At 43.0% G+C, this 21,550-nt stretch overlaps 1 protein-coding gene across 2 annotated transcripts in view; it reads left to right on the top strand.

Annotated features, from left to right (window-relative positions):
• TMC5 (transmembrane channel like 5) overlaps positions 1 to 21,550 on the top strand; it is a 71,310-nt gene that overhangs the window by 2,329 nt on the left and 47,431 nt on the right. For both annotated transcript variants that reach the window (XM_045461697.1, XM_045461696.1), the window contains exon 2: positions 19,377 to 20,359. In XM_045461697.1, coding sequence (XP_045317653.1) covers positions 19,458 to 20,359 — 902 coding nt within the window. In that variant the 5' untranslated portion in view covers positions 19,377 to 19,457. The remainder of the gene's footprint in view (positions 1 to 19,376; positions 20,360 to 21,550) is intronic.

Below are 21,550 nucleotides of genomic sequence, written 5' to 3'. Positions count from 1 at the left end.
TTTTAAAAATATTACACTAAGATATTATTTATCTAGGTTACTGGGATTTTGGGTACTCTCCCTTAAATCTGTGTCCAGGCAAACTCTTCACTTCACCCTGCTCTTGGCCATGCTGCAAACAGCACTGAATCTAGAAACTTCCCAAGCTTAACATCATGCCTACCCAGCATGGGCAAAAAGATGGCTGATCTCATTTGTTAAGCAAATGAGTTGAAAAAGGGAAAATTTGCTTCCTTGAAAGGAAAGGGCATTTATGATGCTGTATTCCACTCCTTCCTGGCTGTGTTCCCTGGCCAGCTTACTGAACCTCTCTGTGCCTCAGTATCTCCCTAAGTAAAATGAGGATAATAACAGCACCCATCAATAAGACTGTGGTAAGAATCTAATGAGTTAATACCGTCAAGTTCTCATAACAGTGTCTGGCACATACATATTCATTGTTTTGTTATTGGTTTCAGCTTCTGTTTTTCTTTATGCAGATCTGGAACCACAATACTTATGATGTTCTATTATATAATGTTTGTTTAAATAGGCATTATAAGGATTATTATAAGGATCTGAATTAGTCTGGTTAAGAACTAAGCTTCTAGGGGTGCTTGGGTGGCTCGTTAGTTAAGCATCTGACTCTTGATTTCAGCTCAGGTCATGATCTCACAGTTCATGAGTTCGAGCTCCGCATAGGGCTCTGCGCTGACAGCGTGGAGCCTGTTTGTGATTGTCTCTCTCCCTCTCTCTCCCTCTCTCTCCCTGTCTGTCTGTCCCCTGGTGTCTCTCTCTCTCGCTGTCAAAATAAATATATAGGGGCACCCAGGTGCCTCAGTCAGTTAAATGTCTGACTTCAGCTCAGGTCATCATCTTGTGGTCAGTGGGTTCAAGCCCTGTGCTGACAGCTCAGAGCCTGGAGCCTGCTTTAGATTCTGTTGTCTCCCTCCCCCTCTGCCTCTCCCTGCCTCACGCGTGTGCTCTCTCTCTTTCTCTCTCAAAAATAAATGAACATTGGGGCGCCTTGGTGGCTCGGTCGGTTAAGCATCTGACTTTGGCTCAGGTCATGATCTCATAGATCGTGAGTTCAAGCCCCACATCGGGCTCTGTGTTGACAGCTCAGAGCCTGGAGCCTGCTTCAGACTCTGTGTCTCCTTTGCTCTCTGACCCTCCCCCACTTGTGCTCTGTCTCTCAAAGATAAATAAATGTAAAAAAATAAATAAAATTTTTAAATTTTTTAAAAAAATAAATGAACATTAAATGAACATATATGTAAACTTAAAAAAAGTAAAAAATAAAAAGAACTAAACTTCTAGTCCCAGAGACAGAACCCGAAGGGGGTTCATTTTCTTCTCAAAGAGAGAGGCTTGCCACAGACCTAGAATCACAGGGTATGGATAAAGCCTAACCTGGCTTTACTTTCTCCTGCCTTTCTGAGCTTCGGTGGTCTAGAAAGCATTAGAGGGTACTAGCCACAGGGGACATTAAGGTCTATCATGTTCCACTGCTCCTGCTAGGATTCTGAGCAACACATATGGTGGCAAAGGGGATCAGGAGGGGCTTCCATAGCCTATAGGTCTCTAGGAAGTGAGATCTTCGTTGGGTCACAGAGGAGGCTACTCCTTCTAGCAGGTGTCATTGGGTGCGTGAGCTGTTACATGTGTCTCGCATTGTCTCTGGCTCTCCGAGAGAGGGGCCCTTGTTCTTCTGGGACAGGCTGGAGTAGTTCAGCCATGCAAGAAATCACTGAGCTGCCAAGGCACAAACAACCCAGCACCCTTCCCCTCCCGCCTCCCTCTGTCTGCTTTTGGCAGCCTCCATTAACTGGCCACTCTGCCGTTGATTCTTGAACCTTGCTACACAGAAGAATCTCCTGGGAAATCTGATAAAAAGGCCAATTACCAGGTCCCACCCCAGACCCACTGAATGAAAACTTCTGGGAGTGGGACCCAAGGTAAAGTAGTTTTCCCAGGACTGGAGGTCTCCCAGGATATGGAACTTCCAGTGCTAAAACCAAGAAAGTTCTGGGCGGGGCGCCTGGGTGGCTCAGTCGGTTGAGCATCCGACTTCCGCTCAGGTCATGATCTCACAGTTGGTGAGTTTGAGCCCCGCGTCGGGCTCTGTGCTGACAGCTCAGAGCCTAGAGCCTGGAGCCTGTTTCAGATTCTGTGTCCCCCTGTCTCTGCCCCCCGTGCTCGTGTTCTGTCTCTGTCTCTCGAAAGTGAATAAACATTAAAAAATAAAATTTCTTAAAAAAAAGAAAGCTCTGGGCAAACTGGGACTAGTTGGCCACCTAATGATCCACAGGCATCCATCTCCAGCAAGCTCCCAAGTGAGTCTCATGGGCTCCCCCAGTTTAATCCTCTTTGATGTGCTGTGATCAGCAAAGCTTTAAATATTGGAATTTCCTTTAGGCTTTATTCTTCTCTAGACTTGCCCTGCAAATATGGCAGCCCCATAGCCACTTATAGCTATTTACATTAAAATTAATTAAAAGCAAACAAAATTAAAAATTCAGTTCCTCACTTGCACTAGCCACATTTTAAGTACTCAGTATATACATGTGGCTAGTGGCTGCTGTATTGGACAGAGTAGTAAAGAATGATTCCATCATCATCAGGGAAAGTTCTGTTGGACAGTATTGCCCTAGACGATCTCCTCTAGAATGGAGTTTCTCAGGGCACCTGGGTGGCTCAGTCGATTAACTGTCTGACTTCAGCTCAGGTCATGATCTTGCGATTCGTGAGTTTGAGCCCCGAGTCGGGCTGCTGACAGCTCAGAGCCAGGACCCTCCTTTGAATTCTGTGTGTGTGTGTCTCTCTCTCTGCCCCTCCCCCCGCTGTCTCTGTCTCTGTCTCTCAAAAATGAATAAACGTTAAAAAAAAAATTTAGAATGGGGCTTCTCAACTTCACCACTATTAACATTTTGGGTCAGATAATTCTCTGTTTTGGGAGACTGATGTTCAGCAGTTCTCTGGTCTCTACCTACTAGATGCCAATATCAGACCCCAACTTGTGACAACAAAAAAGGCTTCCAGATGCTGTGAAATGTGTTATCTGGGGGCAAAATTACACTGATGAAGAATCACTGCCCTAGACGTATGGCTTCCACCAATCACTTTCTTTTTCGTTTCTTTTTTGTAAGTTTATTTATTTTTGAGAGAGCAAGAGCACAAGTGGGGGAGGGGTAGAGAGAGGCAGAGCAGAGCCCGACACGGGCCTGAAACCCGAAATCAAGCATCAGATGATTGGGATGCCTGGATGGCTCAGTCGGTTAAACAACCAACTCTTGATTTCGGCTCAGGTCATGATCTCACACTTTGTGAGATCAAACCCTGAATTGGGCTCTGTGCTGTGAGCGTGAACCCTGTTTGGGATTCTCTTCCTCTTTCTCTGCCCCTCTCCTACTTGTGTGCGCGCTCTGTCTCTCTCTCTCTCAAAATGAATTAATAAATATTAAAAAAAAAAAGTCAGATGCTTAACTGACTGAGCCATCTATGTGTCCTTCCACCCATGTCTTTCTAAAAGAAGAAAATCCAGCCATACACCCTGTACTTCAAACAGAGCACTGGCACCTGAATGCACGCACCATCTTGCCCTTGCCCTTGCATGGGTCTGCTTTTCATCTAAAGCCTATGGGCTTCATCTACTTCAGTAACAGTCTTACATACGTGAAAGTCTTGTTACAGAATGTCACATGCATGGAGAGGGGTTCTGGTTATAGTAAGAGTGAGACTCCTGGAAAGAATTTGCAGGGTTCTGGGAAAGTCTAGAGACTGCTCATCAAGAATGGACTATAGGGGGCACCTAGGTGGCTCAGTTGGTTAAATGTCCAACTTCAGCTCAGGTCATGATCTCATGTTTCTGGGTTCTAGCCCGCATTGGGCTCTTTGCAGTCAGCACACAGTCTGCTTTGGATCCTCTGTTTCTTTCTCTCTCTGTCCCTCCCCCGCTCCTGCTCTCTGTCTCTCTCTCTCTCTTTCAAAAACAAATAAACATTAAAAAATTTTGGTGGGGGGGGGGGGCTTCTGGGTGGCTCAGTTGGTTGAATGTCCAACTTCGGCTCAGATCATGATCTTGCAGTTCGTGGGTTTGAGCCCCGTGTCGAGCTCTGTGCTGACAGCTCAGAGCCTGGAGCCTACTTTGGATTCTGTGTCTCCCTCTCTCTCTGCCCCTCAGCTGCTCATGTTCTGTCTCTCTGTCTGTCTGTCTCTCTCTGAAAAATAAATAAACATTAAAAAAATTTTTAATGGATTGTGGTAAAAAAGGAAGTATTTTAGCCAGTGTAATGAAATTTGAGGGGCTTCAAAACATCCATGTAAATAAAAGATTTATCCCATCCTTGCTTTTTCTTGAATTTTCCTCTGAAGACTAATTGGTGACATTTGCCAGCTCTATCATCCCAAGTTTCCCAAAGTATTTAAAAAAATATGTTAGCATCATCTTAATTTGGCATTTTAAAAAGCATTTACTATCTCAGTGGTAAGTGTAGCACGTTAGACCATTCTCTGGATGGATTTTTCTAGGTGATTTTCCTTCGTGAGATTAAAGTTCATGTTCATTTTCCAGCCTCTAACTCTTTCTTACATATTCAGCAAGCTAGAAACCTTATATTCTTTTTCCATTCATAAAATATAATTACCTTTCTTTAGGAACTAAATAAATGTCTTAAAAATGAAGCAAATTTTTTGGAGAGGAAACATAAAGAACAGAAAGATGTACCCACTTAGTTCTATTTAAATTTTCCCCTCCTGTTCATAGCTTCGATATTGCTCTTTTGCAAGCACAGACCTTATTTTGTGAAGGATCCAAATGTTTGGCTACGACTGCACCTGGGTCAAAGGCGGAAACAGTCTCTGAAAAGTCCTGTAGGGCATGAACTAACATGCCTAGTGACAGGAGGAGGCTTTTTGTTAAATGCGTGATTGAAGGTTTTACCCTCACACGCTTATAACACACTATTTAAGTTGCCTTTGTTTCCGTGTTCTGAACGTCACACACCACAGATAAAAGATTCTAAGGCATTTGTTTGTAGTAGTGTGGATGATGACAGCCACAGTAATCATTAAACTAACATGGCAACAAAGAAGAGCTTGCAAACAAAAGAAATCTACCTCTCGTGGCCCTTGCTCTTTGTGCTGGAATTGTCTTTCCACGATCAGGTGCCTGAGGAAGGAATCAAAGCTTCTAGAACTGCACTCAGGAAAGCCTGGTTGGAATGAGATGCCTGGGAATAGACCGTTTCTTCTTTTAAAATTCTTTTTCCTTCCCTTTCAGGAATTCGTAGAATTACAGACTGGTATTTTGGGTGTGTGAGTAGGGGGTAAGAGGGTAGGATGCAGTTATATCATTATATATCTAATGTCTGTTATGTCCCAGAATTTAGGCATTTGTGTCCCACCTTCATGATTTTTCCCCTTTTCTTACCACGCATACAAATATGTACCTATTCTTTTTACTTAACAGATTTATTTTAGAAGGAAACATGTCATTAGTGTAAATGGAAAATTTCTATCACTTGCTTGTAAATATAGATGACTATATATTTATATATGTACATACGTACATATGTATGTACATATACAAAACCAAATCGTGTTATTACTAGCTAGATTATGCTGAGTAAAAGCAGTCCGTCTCAAAGGGCTGCATTCTGTGTGATTCTATTTATATGATATTTTGGGAAGGGCAAAGCTAGAGGGACAGAGAATAGACCAGTGGTGGGCAGAGGGTGGTAGGAGGGGTTGATTACAGAGGGGTGGCACAAGGGAGTTTGGGGTGGCGGGACTGGTCTGTATCCTGATGGTGGTGGTGGTTATGCATGTGTTCAAACTTACAGACCTATACACCAAAGATATTTTATTGTATGCTAACTGCAAAAGTAAAGTCTAATCATGAAGGTTGTGAGCTTAGAGCTTTGCTCTGTCTTTGTTGAAAAAGAGACTATGGTAAATTCAGACAGGTGTTAAAGACTTATTAGCATCAATGGAGACTTTACCTAGTTGTTAGTTAGAAATATTGAATGGGAATTAAGAAGGAAGGAATGGTCGCCAGGAGATTCCTTATTATTTTCCACAGGGGAGGTGATCCTTTCAAGAATCCCTGAACTGCTCCAAAACTCTAAATTTATAAATGGGATATATTTGTGCCAAAAATGGACCCAGGCATGAGAAATGCTAGTCTGTATGGACCCTCCCCTCCCCAACCCCAGAGTAGTCTGGCTGATCCCAATATAGTTTTGTTTTACCTCCCACTGGTTGAGGGTGGTCATCACCATGATGGACTCCAGGTGACAGATGAGATGAATGAGAACTTTGTAGGACAATATTCATTTATTCAACATCTTTTTTTTTATATGAGAGAGAGAGAGAGCACACAAGCAAGGGAGAGGGGAGAAGGAGAGAGAATCTTAAGCAGGTGCCATGCTCAGTGCAGAGCCTGACACGGGGCTTGATCCCATGACCCTGGGATCATGACCTGAGCTGAAATCAAGGGTCAGATGCTCAACCTACTGAGCCCCACTGGTGCACCCAGTCAACAAATACTAATTGAGTTCCAGACATGGTGCTAGATGCTGGGGATATAGTGAGCAAAATAGTATAACCTCTGCCATCATAGAGTTTCAGTCCAGTGGAAGACAAATATTGAACAATATAAGATACAAAATTAATATATAATTGCAAACTGGTAAGTCCCATGGGCAGAAAGGTGGGATGCTGTGATAGAGGCTCATGGGGAACTATTTGCATGTGGAGGAATAAAGGAGACCTCTCTGTGAAAGCAGCATTTCAGCTGATACCTTAAGGATGAAGGGTTAGCCTGGCCAAGAGTAGAGGGACAAGCATTCTAGGCAGAAGGAACAGCATGTGCAAAGACCATAACCCAGAAAAACGGGCCAGTGTGTTTAGTCCAGTGCTTGGCAAACTATGCCCCTCAGTTCAGATATGGCCTGTCAACTAAGGATGGATTTTATATTTTCAAATTGCTGAAAAAAATCAAAAGAATTATTCGTGGCATATAAAAATTATATGACATTCAAATTTTGGTGTCCATAAATTGGAACACAGGCACACCTCTTCAATTATATATTGTCTGGGGCTGACTTTGTGACAGAGTTGAGCAGTTGCTACAGAGTTTTTATGATCCACAAAACTTAAAATATTTCCTATCTGGTTCTCTGCAGAGGAAGTGTGTCAACCCTTGATTTAGACGATGAAAAACAGGGGAGAGGTGGGCAGGGGCCAGCTCATGGATACTTTTCACGCCATAGTAAGGAGTTTAGATGTTATTCTCCATTCAGTGAAAAGCTATTGAGCAGGGTTGGCATGGAGGTGGGGGAAACATTGAGAGTCTCTCTCTCTCTCTCTCTCTCTCTTTTAGTTTATTTATTCGTTTTTGAGAAAGAGAAAGAGAGATCGTTTGCACGGGTGGGGCAGAAAGAGAAAGAGAAAGAGAGAATCCCAAGCGGGCTCTGCACCCTCAGTGCAGAGTCCACCTTGGAGCTCCACGAACCAGTAGCTCATGACCTGAGCTGAAACTGAGAGTCAGAAGCTTAACTAACTGATCCACGCAGGCTCCCCTCTCTTTCTGTGTTGTATTAACTTTGTCTTGTGGTCTAGTTTTTCTGGAGCCCCGGGAAGGCGCCTTCCTCTATATAAGTGAGGGAATCCCCCCACTGTTCTGTGCACCCCCAGGCTTTTCTTCTCCTTTGCTCCTGAGAGTGTCACGTTTGTCAGCTGTCAAGTGCAGGTGGGACTGCAAATGTGTTCAGGATTGTTGGCTTTTCAATTTCCTTGTATTGCTGTGATGAATGCTGTGTTCAACCCTTCAGTGACGATTTTATTGTGCTTATTTTGAGGCTTGAAGTAAGTGGCCCAGATCAAAACCTCAATATGCATTGATTGTAGCTGATTTTGATTTATTTTATTTTTTAATTTATTTTTTAAATTTTTTTTAACGTTTATTTATTTTTGAGACAGAGAGAGACAGAGCATGAACGGGGAAGGGGCAGAGAGAGGGGGAGACACAGAACCTGAAGCAGGCTCCAGGCTCTGAGCCATGAGCCCAGAGCCCAACGCGGGGCTTGAACTCACAGACCGCGAGATCGTGACCTGAGCTGAAGTCGGACACTTAACGGACTGAGCCACCCAGGCGCCCCGATTTTGATTTATTTTAAAGCTTCTGTGGCTTATTTGGAAACTGGGGGGAAAGAGTCTTCACGCAGTCAGCTTATTCCAGTAATTTCTCTCCTGTTTTCTCCTGGACACAGCACTTTAGTGTTTTACTTTTTTTTAGAAAATGGATTTTTGTTTTGAAATGACTGTGATTTGGAGAAATTCTTGCTTCCTTTTTTTTTTTTTTGGTCTTTATTATTCTTTTTCTTAAATTATGACAAAATACATACAATATTAAATTTATCATCTCAACCATTATTTATTTATTTATTTATTTATTTATTAACTTTTATTCACTTTTGACAGTGAGAGAGACAGAACATGAGCAGGGGAGGGGCAGAGAGAGAGGGAGACACAGAATCCAAAACAGGCTCCAGGCTCTGAGGTATCAGCACAGAGCCCGGCACAGGGCTCCAACCCACGGACTGTGAGATCATGACCTGAGCTGAAGTCAGACACTTAACCGACTGAGCCACCCAGGCGCCCCATATCATCTTAACCATTTTTAAAGTATCCAGGTCAGTAGTGCTAAATGCATTCACATTGCTGTGCACCCCATCCAGAACTTTCATCTTGCAAGACTGAAACTCTATACCCATAACACAGCAAATTATAATTCCCCCATTTCCTTCTCCTCCCAGCCCCTGGCAACCACTATCCTGCTGCCTATTTCTGTTTCTGTGAGTTTGACTATTCTAGATAGTCTCATAACTGGAGTCACATACAATATTTGTCTTTTTGTGACTGGCTTGGTTTACTTAGCATGATGTCCTCAAGGCCCATCCATTTTTTAAAATTTATTTATTTATTTTGAGAGAGAGAGAGAGAGAGAGAGCAGGGGAAGGGCAGAGAGAGAGAGAGAGAGAGAGAGAGAGAGAGAGAGAGAGAATCCCAAGCAGGCTGCACACTGTCAGAGCAGAGCCCAACACGGGGCTGGAACCCATGAACCATGAGATCATGACCTGAGCCGAAACCAAGAGTCTGATGCTTAACCAACTGAGCCACCCAGGCGGCCCCATCCATGTTTGTTTTTTTAATGTTTTGTGGTTTTTTTTTTTAACTTATTTTGAGGGAGAGAGGTGGGGGGTGGGGAGGGACAGGAGAGCAGAGAGAGAGAGAGAGAGAGAGAGAGAGAGAGACTCCCAAGAAGGGTCCATACTCAGCATGGAGCCTGATGCAGGGCTGGATTTTATGACCTGAGCCGAAATCAAGAATTGAATGCTGGGGTGCCTGGGGCACTCAGTCCGTTAAACCCCCGACTTTGGCTCAGGTCGTGGTCTCATAGTTTGTGAGTTCAAACCTCACATTGGGCTCTCTGCTGTCAGCACACAGCCTGCTTTAGATCCTTTGTCCCCCTCTCTCTCTGCCCCTCCCCTGCTCATGTGCTCTCTCTCTCTCTCTCTCTTAACAATAAATAAACATTAAAAACAAAAAGAGACACTTAACCGACTGAACCACCCAGGCGCCCCAAGGTCCATCCATGTTATAGCATGTGTCAGAATTTCCTTGCTTTTTACAGCAGAATAATATTCCAATTCCAGTGCATGGATACATCAGATTTTGTTTATCCCTTCATCCATTGCTGGATACAGATTGCTTCCACCTTTTCACTTTTGTGAATAATGCTGCTGTGAATATGGGTGTATCTATCTATCTATCTGTCTATTTTTGAGACCCTGCTTTCAATTCTTTTGGATATATGCCCGGCAGAATTACTGGATCAGATGGTAATTTTGTTTTTAATTTTGTAAGGAACTGCCATACTGTCCTCTTTAAATTCTTTTTTTTAAGTTTATTTATTTACTTAGAGAGAGATAGAGAGAGTGGGGGAGGGGCAGAGGAGAGAAGGAGGGAATCCCAAGTAGGCTCCACACTGTCAGTGCTTAACCTGATACAGGGCTCAAACTCACGAACTGTGAGATCATGACCTCAATCTGATAGTAAGAGTCGAAATCAAGCCGAAATCAAGAGTCGGACGCTTAACTGACTGAGCCCCCCAGGTGCCCCTGCCATACTGTCTTCTATAATGGCTGCATCATTTTACATTCCCACCAGCAGTGCACAAGGGTTGCAGTTTCTTCACATTCTCATCACCACTTGTTATTTTCTGGGCTTTTGTTTGTTTTTTAATGGTGGCCATCCTAATGGAAAAGAGGTGATGTCGCCCTGTGGTTTTGATTTTCATTTCTCCTGTGACTACTGATGTTGAACATCTTTTCATGTGCTCATGGGCTATTTTGTATATATTTTTTGGAGAGATGTCTGCTTAAGCCCTTTGCTTATTTTTAAAGTCTAGTTCTTTGTTTTGTTGTTGAATTGTGGTAGTTTTTAATATATTCTGGCCATTAACCCTTTGTCAGAGATGTGATTTGTAAATATTCTCTCCCATTCCGTGGGTGCCTTTTCACTCTTTGGGTTGTGCCTTTGGATGCACAGAAGTTTTTTGTTTTGATGTAGGCCAGTTGATCTATTTTAATTTTTGTTGCCTGTGCTTTTGGTATCACATCCAAGAAATCCTTGCCAAGTCCCATGACATGAAGCTTTTCTCCTATGCTTTCTTCTAAGAGTCTTATAGTCTTAGGTCCTACTTTTGGGTCATTGATACATTCTGAGCTAATTTTTGTATGGTATAAGGTAAGGGTTCAACTTTATTCTTTGGCATGTGTCTATCCAGTTTCTCAAACACTACTTGTTGATGGGGCATTTGGGTGGCACGGTTGGTTAGGCATCCAACTCTGGATCTCAGCTCAGGTCATGATCTTAGAGTCATGAGTTCAAGCCCCATATTGGGCTCTGCACTGGGCTTGAAGCCTACTTAAAATAACACCATTTTTTGAAAAGAGTGTCCTTTCCTCATTGAGTGATTTTGGTACCCTGGTCAAAAATCATTTGACCTTATATGCATATGACCTTATATTTTCTTCTGCTTTCCATTCTGTTCCATTGGTCTGTATGTCTGACTTTATGCCAATTCTTGCCTCCCTTTATTGAACTTGTTTACTATTTTCCTTTCTGCAAAGAAGGCTTCTTTTCACCTGGATCGGAATCGAGTTGTTTTTATTTTCTATCTTTGATAGGGGGAGAAACTGTGCCTCTATTTCCCTTTCTGCTTCAGCAATCTTCCTTGATTGTTGCAAATATGTAAGTAATTTTTTAAATTTTATTTATTTTGGGAGAGACAGAGAGAACACGAGTGGGAGAGAAGCAGAGAGAGGAGAGAGCGAATCCCAAGCAGGCTCTGTGCCATTAGCTCAGAGCCCGATGTGGGGCTTAATTTCACAAACTGTGAGATCATGACCTGAGCCAAAATCAAGAGTCAGGTGCTTAACTGACTGAGCCGTCCAGACGCCCCTCCGAATATGTAAACAATTAAATAAGTAAATTAAAAAGTGACAAAGCCCGTGTATGTAGGAAGTGGTCAAGTGTAGTAAAGGAACATGTATTCAAATCCCCGTCCCCACTTACTATCTGTGAAAACTCAGAGAAGTTACCAAGTCCTTCTGAGCCTCAATTTCCTCATCTTTAAATAGGAACAGGGAGAGTCCCAATGCTGAATTGAATGAAGATTAAAGGTTTTGCTAATGTTTATTTATTTTTGAGAGACAGAGTGAGGTGGGGGAGGGGCAGACAGAGAGGGAGACACAGAATCTGATGCAGGCTCTAGGCTCTGAGCTATCAGCACCTGACATGGGGCTTGAACCCATGAACTGTGAGATCATGACCTGAGCTGAAGTCAGACACTTAACTGACTGAGCCACCCAGGTGCCCCCACTTCTTTCTCTTGAATGACAAAGTCTCTCTTTGCTTTGCATCCTTTTTTCCCCCCTATAATCTTTTCTTCACATCAGTGATTTAAAGAATTGGAAAAGCCTTTTTAGATATTCCCACATTAATAACAGTTTAACCCAGCCATTCTCAAATGCAGGGTGGGGTGGTGGGAGTAGTGATTTGCCCCCAGAGGAGATTTGGCAATGCCTGAGACATTTCTGGTTGTCACAGCTGGGGGAGGTGCTACTGGCATCTAGTGGGTAGAGGTCAGGGATCCTGCTTAACAGCTTAGGATGCACAGGACAGGTGCCCAACAACGAAGAATTTTCTAGCCTCCGGTAGGAATAGTGCGAAGATTGAAAAAACCTAGTTTAACTGAGGCTAATCCTACCGTTCTTGTTTTTCTAGCTTCACATCTTGCACTTGACTTTTTGCAAGCTGCATATGGTCAGACTGGGTGTAATACAGGGAAAAGGAAGAAAGGTCAATTTGGAGAATATTCCCAGTGGTCCATCTCGGGTGACAGTGTGCAGGTGAAAAGGCTACCTACCCACAGTTGTTGGAAATTAGTGCAACTATTTGGGGACCGTCACCAGTGAAATTCAAAACACTCAAGCCAAATGGTTGGTGGCTTTTTAGAACTATTTAAGAATTTCCACAGGATTGGTGCACCTGGGTGGCTCAGTCGGTTAAGCGTCTGACTTCAGCTCAGGTCATGATCTCGCGGTCTGTGGGTTCGAGCCCTGCATCGGGCTCTGTGCCGACAGCTCAGAGCCTGGAGTCTGCTTCAGATTCTGTGTTTCCCCTCTCTCTGCCCCCACCCCCACTCATGCTCTCTGTCTTTCAAAACTGAATAAACGTTAAAGAATTTTTTTTAAATATAAAATAAAAAAAAAATAAAAGAAAGAACTTCTAAAGGATTACTTTGGTAATTTTGACTGTGGCTCTTAATATACATGTATCTTACATCATTTATTGGAATGTAGCTAACATAGGCAATATTGATTTCATTTAGGTTGAAAGGTTTACCCTGTCACTTGTTGGCATGACAAAGTTCATCTCTTTAAAAAGATAAAATGTGGGGCACCTGGATGGCTTGTTCAATTGAGCGCCCAACTCAATTTTGGCTCAGCGTATGATTCCACAGCTCATGAGTTTCAGCCCCGCATCAGGTTCTGTGCTGACAGTGCAGAGGCAGTTTGGGATTCTCTCTCTTCCTCTCTCTCTGCCCCTTCCCTGCCTGCTTGCTCTCCCTCTCTCAAAACAAATAAACTTAAAAATATTTTTTAAAAAAAGATAAAACATACAGCTGTGGAACACTTTGCTGACTCCGTTGGTTAAGCATCTGACTCTTGACCTCAGCTCAAGTCTTGATCTCATGGTCAGAGTTTACCCTCCGTGTTGGGGGCACTGGGCCTGGCACTGGGTGTGAAGCCAAGTTAATAAATAAATAAATAAAAGGTAAAATGTACAGCTGAAATTAGAATTCTTGGTCTGGCTTTGCCTCTTATGGGGTGATGTTCTGCATTTGGTGGTGGTCAGATCTGCTGTTTTACGAGGTCCTGGCTTCTCTTTCCTTTTCTTTCACGTAATAACTGACCTCAATTAGCAAAATTAACCTTTGCACAGTGATTCACTTCTGCATGGCTACGATTCTAGCCTGGGGCAGGACACAGAAAAAGGAGATTAGGGAGAGGAGCCATACATACTAAGCTATCTTCTGCTCCTTCGTGTAGATCTCAGCATTCTTTTCTATAGCTCCATGATATTCCATTGTGCAGATGTGCTGTTACTGACTTGGCCCATCCTCTCTTTATGGTTTCTGGATTGTTTCCAGTTTTTTGTCATCACACTCCAAATTTGGCCTGACAATACTAATGGCTCTATGTCCCTATGATTTGAGGGCCATGTGGTGGCTGCAGAACCAAGCTTGTGGGTGGCTTGCCTTGGCTTATAGTGTCCTAAGTGTAGAAAGGCCAAGAGCCAGCCAAGATGCAGATAAACAGCCTGAATGAGACCTCATCAAGACTGTAGGACGTAATTCATCCCCCAACATTCGTGGACTAGCTGAATGACAAATGCAGGATTGTTAGGGTCTCCCGTTCAAACCAGGAGCCTTGCAAGATCAAACAGGGAGTCCAGTGCCTAACAGATGTAGAAGGCATCTGCTTTGCTCGGGGATGTGATTGAAAACCGTTGGAACAGTAAAGTGGGAAAACCCATGGGATGATGTCAAGGATGAAATGGATGTCAATGGGATGTCAAAAGGAGGACTCAGAACAGATAGTTCAATAGCCTTTATTGGAAAGTTAGGAGAGCAATACAATTTGGGGGGGGGGGGGAAAGTATCTTAGTGCTGTCCCAAGGCACAAAGCAAAATTATTCTTTTGAAAGGACAGGATCGTTGTTTCTCTAAGAGGTAACAGGAAACCATAAGTAAGGTTCTCAGAAGATTAACTCCCACTTCATCTGACAATCAATACAAGACTATTTCCTTGTGGTTATTTCTTCCTCCCACCTCCTTTCCAGTCCTTATCTGTGGGCTTAGCCTTTTGTTTAGGAATTTGTCTGGGTACAGGTGGTAGTGGTTAGAGCACCATTTGTGCCCGGGCTGTGAAAAACATGTGGAGTAAGTAAGCTCTTGTCAGGTGATATTAGTGGAACATAGAACTGTACCAACAAACTTGGAACTAATTGGTAGCTGATCACATATAAAATCTATGTATCTACCTACCTATCATCTACCTGCCTACCTACCTACCTATCTTATATGAACATATAATATGTTGTTTAACTCATAAAATTTATTTCTTGCTCATGAAGAACCGTTGTGGGGGGAGGCGCTTGGGTGGCTCAGTTGGTTAAACATCTGACTTCAGCTCAGGTCAGGATCTCGCAGTTTGTGGGTTTGAGCCCCGCGGCAGGCTCTGTGCTGACAGCTCAGAGCCAGGAGCCTGCTTCGGATTCTGTGTCTCCCTCTCTCTCAGCCCCTCCCCTGCTCATGCTCTGTCTCTCTGTCTCTGTCTCTGTCTCTCTCTCTCATAAATAAATAAACTTAAAAAAAAAAGCTTCCATAAGAGCTATTGTGGGTTGGTGGATGTGGGCGGTGCCCTGCGTAGTCATGCAGGAACCGAGGCTGATGAATGGGGTCCCCATGTGAAATGATAGTGCCATTGCAGGAAAAATGGAGCTAGAAAGCTGTGTTTTGGTTATTAAATGCCTTGGCTTGGAAGTGGCACAGTCACTTTTGTTCACAACCCATTGCCTAAAAATAGCTGTGTGCTGCTGCCTTTCTGCAAGGGGCCACTGATCGCCTCACAGTGACCTCCCTCTACCCCCCCCCCCCCCCCCCCCCCCCGCAACTCAGCGTGTATTCGCTAGAGTTTCTGAGCTCTTTGCTGGTGACCGTGAACCCTGGCTTTATTATGTGGTTATCTGATCCCTTTGGAAACATTCTTATGACACATTCTTTTCAGAAATTCATCCTGGGAGAGAAGTGTGGCCCTCTTGAAAAACTGGTATACTTCCTCTTTTTCACAAGTAGTAAATATTAGATAGCCTGTCATGATTCCCTTTCAGTCTGGGCTAATAAGAAGCTCACAGCAAAATCTAGTTCATTAGAGTCACTACATCAGCCCAGGAATTACGCAGAGTTCTCCTCCCTGTACTTTGTTATAAAACATGGTCTATTTTTTTAGTCAGGTCCTGGTTGAGTGTGTGACTTTAATTGTCCACCAACTCCCCTCTCTGTTGGAAGTTGCCAAGGTTTATATTACACATAAATACAAATAATGGTAGATAATAGCTTCTTTTCAGTGCATGCTTCCTTGGTGCCAACGGCTTTATGTGACTTATCTCGTTCATTCTTTATAATAGCCTTATGAGATATTCTTGTCAGGATTGGGTGGCTGAGATACAGACTCAGAGAGGTTGAATGGCTTGCCCGATTCTGCACAGCCAGCAGATGGCAACTAAATACAGTTATATCTGATGTCAAGGGCTGGGTTCCTGACCACTTTCATTTTACAGCAGTATGTAGATAGACGATTCAATCCAGATAGTGTGTCCTGTCCTTACCTGGATTTCATTTTCATTAATTCAGATTTTCTGTGGTATATACATATAAGAAAATTGGAAATGTTTGTGAGCCAGATTATTCTTTTTTTATTTTTTTCCTTTCCCCCAACTGCTTTATAACCCTGTGGGAAAACAGAGGGTTTTGTGTTATGGCTTCTGGTTTAGGTCTTTTTCATTTTCCTTTTTAAAATTAAGGACAAATACGTTTACAGAGATGTGCACAGTTCCTTTTTTTAATGTTTATTTATTTATTTACTTATTTTGAGAGAGAGTGCAAGCGTGAGTGGGGGAGGGGCAGAGAGAGAAAGAGAGAGAGAATCCCAAGCAGGTTTCACACTATCGGCCTGGAGCCGGACACGGGGCTCAAACTCACAAACCGTGACATCGTGACCTGAGCTGAAATCCAGAGTTGGACACTTAACTGACTGAGCCACCCAGGGCCCCAAGATGTGCACAATTCTTAAGTGTCTTTGATGAATTTTCACACACACACACACACACACACACACACACACACATCACACCATCACACACACACACACATCACACCATCACACACATGTAACCATCACCCAGATCAACATATGGGCCCCCTCATGTCATTTCCCATCTCCTCCCTTCCCCAGGGTAATCAGTATTCTGACTTCTGTCACCATTTACTAGTTTGCCTGTTCCTGGGCTTTGGATAAGTGTCACGCAGTCTGTCCTTTTTTTGTGTTTGAGCCTTCTAGTCATCCTTATGTTTGTGAGCTACAACTATGTCTTTGTAGTAGAGAAGTTCAGTCCTGTTACTTCTGTGTCATATTTCACTGTATGAATATGCTCCAGTTTATTGACTTCTCTTGCTGTTGAATGATGTTTGGTTGTTTCGATTTCTGGCGTTTATGGACAAGAAGCAGCTGTGAACACTCTGACTTTTGGCGGACAGACTCATTTCTCTTCAGGTGGCATTGTATCAGTTTTCATTTTCTTGAATTTAGAAGGCATCAGTTAGCTTGTTAGATGTAAGAGCTGGGGTTTTGGTAGGCTGTGGAAATCCTAGATCATAAATATATTTCCTCGTGCTCTTACATATAAGCAAATGAATGGGTTCATTTTCCATGTTATGAGAAATAATTTGCATTATCATATAGCGTTTAGTTTTAATTGCCCTCACAAATGTAGATGTTTCTGTTTGCAAAACTAGACATATTAGTCAAAACTTTTCTCTTTCATTTGCAAATTACAGAAACCCAACTTAGACTAACTTAAGTCTAAAGGGAATGTAATGAGGGGCACCGGGGTGGCTCAGTCGGTTAAGCATCTCTTACCCTTGATTTCAGCTCACATCATGATCTCACAGTTTGTGAGATTGAACCCAGCCTTGGGCTCTGCTCTGATAGCACGGAGCCTGCTTGGGATTCTCTCTCTCCCTCTCTGCCCCTCCCCTGCTTGTGCACGTGCACGTGCTCTCTCTCAAAATAAATAAACTAAAAAAAAAAAAATAAAGGGAATGTAATTATTCAAGTACCCAGTATGAATCAGGCATGGCTGGATTCAGGTGCTGAAACACTGTCATCCACATTTGATCTTTCTTTTGTTTATCTCTTGGCTCTTCACTCTTCCCTGTCGACATCACTCTCAGGCCTCCTCCACGGATGACCTCTGGCAGCCTCAGTCTTATAGCATCCTAACTCCATATCCAGCCAAAAGAGAGAGCCTCTCTCTTCCCAGCATTTCTGACAAAACTCCCAGAATTGAATCTCATTGACTTTGATGGGATTATGTTCCCTGACCCAATGTCTGTGGCCAGAAAGAAGAGAATTCTGACTGGGTCATAAGTCCACACCTGGCCCACATGGACTAAGAGGGGGAAGAGGTATTACTCAAGGGAAAATGTTATCATAAAAGAGAGAAATGGGTGCTAGGCAGGGACAAAATAATGAATAATTGACTTCCACTATGCTGAGGGATAAGGAATTGAGTTGGTGAGTGCATATTCTAAGACTACAGGTAATGGCAGAAGATTAATTCTTCAGCTCTGATTACTCAACAGAGTCTAACCTTTTTCGTTTGTATAGAGATAAACTTGTAAACATTGGCTGAACTTTAAAAATGGTCTTACTTCCTTCTTTCAAAGACATCACTACTTATCTAATCACGGTGGCTTGAAACCATGGAGCTGTTTTTGTCTTTTCATTTCCTTACCCTTCACCATTCCCGTATCTGGTTAGTCCACAAATCCTACTGATCTTTCCTTTAAATTTTCTCCTGTACTTATTTTCTTCTCTGTTCCTATAGACATGACACCATTGGTTCTAGGCTTACATTCCATCACCTTGGCAACTTAGTGAAATAAGAGGTCATCTTTCCCATTCCCAGTTAGTCCAGTCAAGCTTCTGGAGGACGGATCTGGGTTATATACCCATTCCTGAACCAAATCCTGGGTTATATACCCATTCCTGATTGGCTAAGCCTAGGTCGTGTGACCGTCCTTGGAGTCAGGAATGGGGAGGGGCAGGTGCCCAGATGAAAACCAGGGCATTGGTGCCAAAAGAAGGGAAAAGGAGTAATAGGCAAGTGAAAACAACAGATATCCAGCACACTCAGAAATTAAAATCCCATTATTTCTGATTTGAAAGTATACCCTGTCTATAGATTAGAGCTCAGAGAACTCACAAAAACACAATTTCAAACTGGAAGGGATGGTAGCAATTGTCTTCCTACCCAAGTCCTCTAGTTACCATTAAGTGTTCTTCTCTTGTGCACTAATACTAATTTATGCTTTAAACCCTATAACCACAAGCGCAATCGAAATGTTCACAAGGTCCTTGTTTCTTCCAGTCTTTTGGTTTATTGTTCTGCTCCCCCCACAACCAAGGGAATATAGTGGTTAGGATGGAAGTTTGGCCACATGTGTCAGAGACCCCCCAAAAACCGTGGTTTACAGGAGACAAAGGCTTATTTCTTTTATATAAAAGCCCTCGCTGATATACTGGCACTAATCTGTGATGTCATCAGCAACCCAGGCTTCTTCCATCTTTCGTGCTGCTATGCCTGGGGTGGTTGCCATTTTCGTGTACATGGCCCAAGATGGCACACCATCATTTCCACCTTCCAGCCTATGGGAGGTAAGAAGACTGACAAAGGGAGGAGTGCCCCTTGCCTTAAACAGCGCAACCCTGGGAGTTATATATATTGCTTCTGTTCACATCCCACTGACCACTGTCATGGTCACATCTTGGGGCACAGGAGGCTGGGATACATAGTTCTGATTCTGGGCAGCTGTGTACCCAACCATGAAAGAAAGGAGAATAGATAATAATGGAAGATAACCAGCAATCTCTACAGGGAAGAAAAAAAAAATCTGACCTTTTTTTTTGCTTGTTTTTCAGGTAAAAAAAAAAAAAAAGATCCCTGAGTAACTACAAATGCAGGAACATTTTAACATTCCACGGTAAAGAAGCTTTACCAGCATGTCTGCCTACTACAGGAACTATGGCTATGAGGAAGATCCAGATTACCCTGAATATTCAGGATCTCAGAACTGGACATGGGGGGATTTGAAAACTCAGGATTCTCCAGATTCTCCAGGTGTTCTGAACAACTCAGACTACCCTGGCATCAGGAACAACCCATACTCTGAAGACTCCAGAACAACTTCAGACTATCCCAGGTCTCTAGCAGACCCAGATTATCCTAGATCTTGGAGTAATCCAGATCAGCCTGGCACCAGAAGCACTCCATTCTCTACTGGTTCCAGACGAAGTTCAGAGTATCCTGGGTCTCTGGCAGAGCCAGATTATCCTGGATCTCAGAGTAATCCAGGCTACCCTGGCACCCAGAACAATCCATACTCTGCAGGCTCCAGAAGAAGTTCAGACTATCCCAAATTTCTGGCAGAGCCAGATTACATTGGATCTTTGAGTGAACCATACCATCCAGTCTCATTCAGAGAGCCAGACTACTCTAAATCCCAACAAAATTCTGACTTTGCAGGTTCCAGAAGCAGTAGAAACTATGCAGGCTCCAGAACAAATCCTGATTATCTGGACTCTTTGGGAGAACCAGACTACCCTGGAGCTCAGGGAAACTCTGACTACCCTGGCTCCAGAGCCACGTCCAACCATCCAGGCTCTAGAAGGAATCCAGAATTTGCTGGTTCCAGAATCAATCCATACATAGACACTCTAGGAGAGCCTGATTATCCAGGTGCTGAGAATCAACCTAATTCTCCAAACTTTTTTGGGGAACCAGACTATCCCAGGACTGAGGATTATCAGAAGAACTCTCCAAACTTTTGGGGGAAGCCCGATTACCCAGCTGCTGAGGATGGTCATGATTATGGCTCTTCTGAGACTTCAGAAACAACTAGAGAGTAAGTATAAGCATCTCCCTCCATTGGGGTTGGAGCTGCATGCTAGACCATCAGGCCAATGGAACCTGGTTGCTATTGTTTGGGTTAGGGACCATTAAGATGGTTTCTGTGACCTGAAGTTGTGGTGAAATTTTCATACCTGTCTGTAGATAGGGCCATGAACTTTCACCAGGGCCATGGACTTTCACCAGGGCATGGACTTTCAGCCTGAGGTTTCAACGTTTATTTATTTTTGGGACAGAGAGAGACAGAGCATGAACGGGGGAGGGGAAGAGAGAGAGGGAGACACAGAATCAGAAACAGGCTCCAGGCTTTGAGCCATCAGCCCAGAGCCCGACGCGGGGCTCGAACTCACGGACCGCGAGATCGTGACCTGTCAGCCTGAGGTTTCAACCCCTCAGCTGAACATAATCTTTCATCACCTCTTGCTTGGATAACACCCTCTCCAGTCTTCTCCCTCTTCCCATCTAATCCCTACAGGATATTTAGATTCTCACTGTTTTGACTCTGCTACTTTGCCAATAAAGTTAGGGTTAAGACTTGATAGTTATGAACCCAAACATTTTAACCAGAATTATATGCATAGGAATGCATTTTAACCAAGAAAATCTTTTGAAGATCTAACTCCACAAAGTCAATTTACTTCCTCAATTGTGTTTTGTTTTTTTTTTTAATTCACGTTGGTTCGGTCACTCCTGATTTTTTTCTACTTTCATTTTTATTTTACTCTAAAATTACTGTTTGATCATTTTTTATGTTTATGGCAGATTTGGCATATTGATCTTCTGCATTGGTGTTGTTTTCATCAGATTTTATCATAGTTTCTCCCCATTGTTGGTATTTCTTTAAGCTCGTTCTAAAACACTAAGTCCCATTTTTCCTGGCTCAGGTTCTGTAGATTTAAATTTTGTCAAAAATCGTTTTAATCTTCTAGCAATTTTTGATCATTGACAAATTTTATTAGGTACAGCTCTGGACATTGACAGTGTTAGTTTGGATGACTTAGTTCTACCAAATCTGACTTTTTTTCTGGGTTAAGTTCCTGTTGCCAACAAGATGTGATTGTATAGTCAGGTTATTTTTACTCTATAAAAATTTTTACCCTGTGAAAATTTAACCCTTAGGAGTCTAATTTGGCATGTACTAGTTCTACTAGTAATGTTTATAAATACAACAAAAACTAATGCTTGT

Source organism: Leopardus geoffroyi, chromosome E3 (genome assembly GCF_018350155.1).
Source record: "Leopardus geoffroyi isolate Oge1 chromosome E3, O.geoffroyi_Oge1_pat1.0, whole genome shotgun sequence".
Lineage (NCBI taxonomy): Eukaryota > Metazoa > Chordata > Mammalia > Carnivora > Felidae > Leopardus > Leopardus geoffroyi.
Note: the sequence above shows the minus strand (reverse complement) of the source record. Positions and strands in the feature narration are given on the sequence as shown.